Source organism: Ischnura elegans, chromosome 2, assembly GCF_921293095.1.
Source record: "Ischnura elegans chromosome 2, ioIscEleg1.1, whole genome shotgun sequence".
Taxonomy (NCBI): Eukaryota; Metazoa; Arthropoda; class Insecta; order Odonata; family Coenagrionidae; genus Ischnura; species Ischnura elegans.
The window spans coordinates 95,246,823-95,253,232 of NC_060247.1; the positions used below are offsets into that span (position 1 = coordinate 95,246,823).

Sequence of the window (6,410 nt, forward strand, 5' to 3'; positions counted from 1 at the left end):
TGGCTCGGAAAAGAGGCGTTCCTGTTCTCCCAAAAAAAAAATCAACGATGTCTCACCCACTTGCCCTTATCGGATCCGCATCTCCTAATCCAACAACCCGATTCGTCCGAATTCCTCCGGGAGAGGGTTGACACTCCGCCCCTCTACCCCCAAGGCTTTTCTCCCGGCAGTCTCCTTCCCCCACCCCTGGCACCCCTACATGGCATCCGTTCGTAATGAAGCGCATTGGGGTCGTCGACGTCTCATCCCACAAGGAAACACCCGTGCTCTATGGGGCACGCTTCAGCCCTCACAGTAGCGTGCACGGACGTCGGAAGTCCGCGATGCCCACCCCACCCGCGGTTACATATTTTTTTCTCCAGCGCATTTCCAAGTCCCCCGCCCACGCAGGACTCCCCTACTCAGCCGTCCATCCAGCAGAAAGGGTGACCACCTTTAGGGCTGGGGAACAATGAAGGCGTACGCCGGAACGGGGCAGTTCCTAGCATGACCCGGTGACCGGGATACGACACTGGGAGCAGAGAGTCGCCCGCAGACGCCGCGGTGTCTTGTGGGAGCTCAGCTATTCGGGGTGGGGTGACCGGTGGGATGGGTATCGGAGTGCTCCATTATCGTTTGGGGGAACACCCGCCCCACCACTCGCCACGGTTCGGAATACGTCAACGTCACCCCATCCCCCGGTCCCGCCTGACCATCCTGGTTTGAACCCTTCCTCCGGCTTGGCAGAGGTGAGTGGATATAAAGTCGGCGCCGCGGGGCAGAACGCCAAAACGACATCCAGTGCTCGGAGGTGTTACATCGCATACGCATTTCCCCCGTCGCAATAGATACACCCCTCGCGGAGAGAAGAGCATATATTGGTGTGTGGTCGGGAGCTGTTTGGTTCGTTTCGGGTGCAACACGATGAATCGGTTGGTGTGTTCGGTGCTGCTGTTAGCGGCCGCGGCTAGTGCAGCTGTGACCGTGAGGGAGACCTCGAACGAGATCGAACGCGGGACCATCAGGAGTAGCGACGACCTGCTATACCAAGTGGTGGACACTTGTCTCTTCGGCGATGGGGACGAGGGTGCCATGACGTGCATCCGGAAGAAGGTCTTGGCTTATCTGGACGGGGCCCTCGAGAGGTCCTCGACCGTGAAGGAGAGCGGCAGGGCCGTGGACCAGGAATTGGACGAAATGATCTGGGACCGCACCGCGCGCCTCATCACCAGCCACAACTACCAAGTCCAACTGCCGGATACCCTTTTCCAGAAGGCCATCATCACGTTCCACCCATCCGCAACAGAGTCCGACATGAGGATGGACTTCCCCGCCGAGGACCCTGCTGCCGTTGCCGGGCGCAGCGCATCGGAGAACCAGGGTGAGGTGTTCGGGTGTCGGGGAGGGTCGGGAGATAACGTGTAACTCACGGCTGTAAATACTATCGATTCCAAAGCCAGAACGCCTATATTGCGCACTTGAGGATTGTATAAATTTCATAAATCAAATATTCATTAATTAAAACCATAACATTACAAACAAGTAATCGGTTATACCAAAAGCATTGAAGGTTGAATCATTTCGTCAATAAAAAGAGAAAGGATTTGTTGGAATAGATAATGTGAAATAATACAGAATACTTAATTTTGCACCAATCAAAAACATAAATCCATGCAATCAAAGCTAATGAGATCAAAGACCTTCAAGACTCAATTATTCAATTCAGCAAAATTCAAAGCTATTTTTTTCCAAGCTTATTAATAATTGCATATTTTTCATGAATTAGATATTTTTGCCATCCCAGAATACCAAAAGAAGTGATAGTGTTTCAATGCCTCCTTCTTTATTAATTTTTTAGAACAACCCCGTTTCTTACACAGCATAGTTAAGTAAACAATTCATGATGTGGCCTCAAGTGTGCAAAACAAGCGTTCTGGCCTGGAAATCGATAGCATGGAAGTCACTCAGTAAACGGAACTTATGAAATTCTCAGATTCATGAAAAATCATAGTTAAAACATTCAGTGATAAGTGAATGAGGAAGCTCATTTTTAATGCTATTTCTCCGTCCTAATTAGCCATCTATTAGCGTATTATCTATCGTAAAATGAATTCACCTCAAGCATTTCAGTTAAAAAAGAATGCTTGCCAGTCCAACTTTGACAATTAACTTTATCAATGACTTACTCATTTTAAATATTACCTGACTTGAGATATTTAAAAAATCCGTGATATTAAAACTATAATCTTCACGAAAACTAGACGCGAGTAATTTCGCGGATCCACGCTGGATTATGTTATGATCCATGTTTTATTCATGAAATGAAATGAAAGTGTACAGAGCTGATAAAACAAAAAAGATATTGCATAATTTAAAGGATAGGCTCTAAAATCTTACACAAAGGTAAAAATCACGACGGAATTAGCAAGAAATGGCCCGCAGAAAGTTCACCAAAAAAATATAAAATTTTTAATCCAGAAAGAAAAATCATTCGTTGAGTCTTAGTTATTGCTAAATTTTCAATTTGAAAAACTATTTTCCACAGAATTGACCTGATAATTTCAATTCGTAAATTCAAACTGAAAAAAATCGTGTTAAATACAGATCGCAGGAAGGGAAAAATGAAATATAAATATAACTTGTAGGTTAATCCAAATTCAAGGCAGTAAAACAGATATATAAAAATAAGGCTATTTAAATTTCATAAGTAATCCATATGTAAAAGCGTGTTATCAAAAATTAGTAATTGGTTTATCAAAAGTATTTGAAATTCAAAAATCATTCAATAAAAACACAAATGATGATTTGCAAAAGATTTTTTGAAAGAGAACCAAATTCATTCATTCTTCATTTTACAACAATTAACAACATAGACCCAAGCAATTAAAGCTAGTAATATAAAATCAGGGTCGGCGTGGGTTGAGGGGCATGTCAGGCGCCGCCCGACCTGCCCTGGACAACTTAAACTGCAAGCATTTTACAACTGTATTCGTTATATCCTACGCCCCTGTAACGTATGATTGTTTCCCGGTAAGACAAATAATCATGGCTATGGTCCTGGATAAAAGTAAGTCAAGATTCGATATTTTAATTCAATAAAATTCAAGGCTGTCTTATCCAAGCCATGAGAACTAGCTTGATCTACACCACAAACCTAGTTGAATAGAAAACTACTGAATACCGCGACCACATTACCCAAAGTAGGTCGTTGGCACTAGCGCAAAACCCTTATACGTGCCAAAGAGCGTAAATGAGAGCTAAAACGGAGCAATAAAATGAAACGAAGCTGTACTAACCCCTTTCCTCTCTCTCTCTCCTCTTCGGCAGCTCGTGACATCCTGAAGAAGAAGCTCCTCCTGCCCCTCTTCCTCCTCCTGAAGCTGAAGATGAAGGCACTCCAGCCCATCCTGACCGCCATCATCGGACTGAAGGCCCTCAAGGCACTCTTCCTCAGCAAGGTCGCTATCTTGCTCGTCGTCGGATTCCTCGTCGTCAACCTCATCAAGAAGGGAGGCATGGCCATGCCCATGATGATGCCCATGATGCCCGACGCCATGGCTTCCGGAGCCCCGTACGGGCCACCAGCCCCTGCCGCCGAGCCCACCTCGTCCTACGGAGTGCCCAACACGTGGGAGCCTTCTGCACCCAGCCAGCAGTACTCCCGCGTCTGGGACCCCCAGCAGCTCGCCTACAAGGGCTACTACCAGCAACAGCTCGAATCTCAGCAGGTCCAGCAAGGTTCTCCCTCCTCATCCGCTACCCTATAGAGATGAGAAAGGAGTTTTAAAAAAACAATGCACAAGACGGCATCTTTGGGAGGAACGTATGCAACTTCTCCAGCAACCCCCTCTTTCACCAAAAGTATTCCTTTAGTACAAGTCGGGATTTTAACGCCCGATAATCTTAAAAGAAATCACGATGACTCTCGTCTTCAGCAACAATTTCTCTCCCGCATTTACGCGATAACTTAACACGTCCTCCTTTTTTAAATACAATATTCATTGCACTGTTAGCCCTCCTGCATCGAAGCAGGAGGGTTACCAATCACAGAAACAGCACACGATGTCATTATTTACACCAAATGTATTTAGCGAACACGCGTTTTACAATTCGTCCAAGAGATGCCGTATAATGAGTACGTTAAATTAACGCGAATTATATGTTAACCCAAGCGCACAACCTGCGTATGGATATTTATTCAGTAGGCGATAACGAAGACATAAGCATACGTTTTCGAAAAGTCCATGAAATCCAGTAAATTGGCAATTTATGCCAGTTTTGGTGTGATTTCTAAGCTTTCATCAAAGCAGCCTTTTCTGCTTAGGGCAGGATGCTCGTAATATATTGATTCAGAGGTTGAAGATGGGCCTATCAATTATGCAAATTTTTTGCTTTCGCGAGAAAAATTGTTGCTAAATATCTTCTCTGAAATCTTTGTAAATCTTTGTATATAGAGCGATTTCCACGATAGGAGATTGTATCATTAATCTCTCTCCTCAGACATGCATTTTCAAGCCGCATGTCTCGAAGTCATTCCCAGTTCAAAATATTTACGAAATGAAGGCACTGTTACAAAAACGATCCGAGATATATGCAGTATATTTTTTGCTCAAACCGAAATGCATGAAACCATTTTTTACTACGAAATGGTCGCACAGATGCAGATTATTTTTACTTTCCTACCTTGTTCCTTTTTTTCTAGCACCCTGAACTTGTGGAATGAAAACGAACTTATCTCGTGTATCTGTATTATTTATTTATTTGTAATTTATGAGAAAAATGGTACTCCTTCGTACATAAACCTTTTTGAAAATAATTTTGTGACGTGTTTTCATTATTCCCTCCAAGATGGCTCTGGTAGCCCTATCCCGCAGTCTCACCTCGGCTCAGGTAAAGAAGTTTCAAGCACCTGCTCAAAGAGGCGCTGGTGAACGGCTCCTCTCCCGTCAAAGGTTTGAATTCTCTTCGCCACTTCGCAAAGTTTAAGTGAGGGATTTGTTGGAGAGCGTATTCGAAAAAACTGATTAAATGGCACCAACAAATATTTTCAATAAAATTTTATATAAATAAGGCAATTTTTACATGGAGTATGTTAAATAGTAAATCACTCTTAAACATTAGGCAATGACGATCAGTTTTGAAGAAATTTCTTAAATGGCAGAGACAGTGGGACACAGCCCCTAACAAATGTGCAAGCTCTTTGAGAATTTCGCACTAACGCGCACAGGCCATCCAATTGCTTTGTATAGATACAAATACTTCAAACTTGCAACTTTAATATACATGTCATAGTTCACTGGAGATCTCTATCATAATTGTGTAAATGTAGATAAGACTTTGAATCATAGTAAAGAAAATAAAATTTTCAGACAGCTAGAGCTAATATCGATCAAAAAATACAATTGCACTAGGCGACTGGTGGATAGAACCATATTTTTTCAATCCTTTAATATTTATATCCGAGCTCACAAATATTGCAAAATCCGTTTTTTACACCATAAGGATAACACTTAGCTAATAGTAGCAGATAGCAAGAATTAATATAATCATTTTTTAATTAATCCGCGGTCGATACACCTTCTCTTACATAGTCTGTGTGCGGAAATAACGGATAGATTGCATCAATATGAAGCCAAAGCGCGTGTTGAAGACGCCTAACGAATTAGTTTGTTCTCCTTTGCCGAGTAAATGACGTACGATCATTTGGAAGAAGCGCTGGGTTCAGTGACCCATGTAACACTTCCATAGCTCGCATTTGTAAATGGGTCGAGGTGTAGAGGCCTCACGTTCCATTGCAGAGCCGCGCGCAGCATTTTGAAGACGTCAGGAGCTGCCTAGACTACTAACTCACGCCTTCAAATGCTTTTGTTTCTCATCAGTAATTAGCTTCCTTTTCTTCGTCATCATAATCACTGGTCAACTATCCTAAGAGAGGTCTGAGAGACCGCAATAAAAAAAGTTCGTAAAACGGTGCAAAGTCATTTTATTTTTCATCCTTATTTTAATGTTTAAATGACTTCTCAACTATTATAAAACTTACATTCAATATTACGCATTCCAAATACGAACCCAATTTTATGTCCTTAATATACAAAATTAAGACGCTCCCGAGGATTATTGACATGGAGACATCGTTGTAAAATGTTTAAACGAACTTGAGGATAATTTCAAATCGTGGAAATGCGTCGTGTCGAGTCATGAATAAAGTATTAAGTGGAACTTACCAAATTTATTCCCTTTATGATGGAACGGTTATAACCGCGTCCTACCAAAAAATTCCAGATTTATCGACTTTTATTTACTTCATAGAGTTGATAATATAACATATTTCACAAGAATTAGGATTATTATTTAAAAAGTGGAAAAGGATGGAAGAGAATCTAAGGAAAATACCCGCAATATGTTTAAAGGAACAAAGGAGAGATAAGAAT

At 42.3% G+C, this 6,410-nt stretch overlaps 1 protein-coding gene across 1 annotated transcript; it reads left to right on the forward strand.

Annotated features, from left to right (window-relative positions):
- Positions 1 to 746: 746 nt before the first annotated feature.
- Positions 747 to 4,785, forward strand: LOC124174102. The gene is made up of 2 exons (XM_046553235.1): positions 747 to 1,360; positions 3,307 to 4,785. Exons 1-2 carry the CDS (start codon positions 904 to 906, stop codon positions 3,744 to 3,746), a joined length of 897 nt encoding a protein of 298 aa, XP_046409191.1. The 5' UTR covers positions 747 to 903; the 3' UTR covers positions 3,747 to 4,785.
- The last annotated feature ends 1,625 nt before the right edge of the window (positions 4,786 to 6,410 follow it).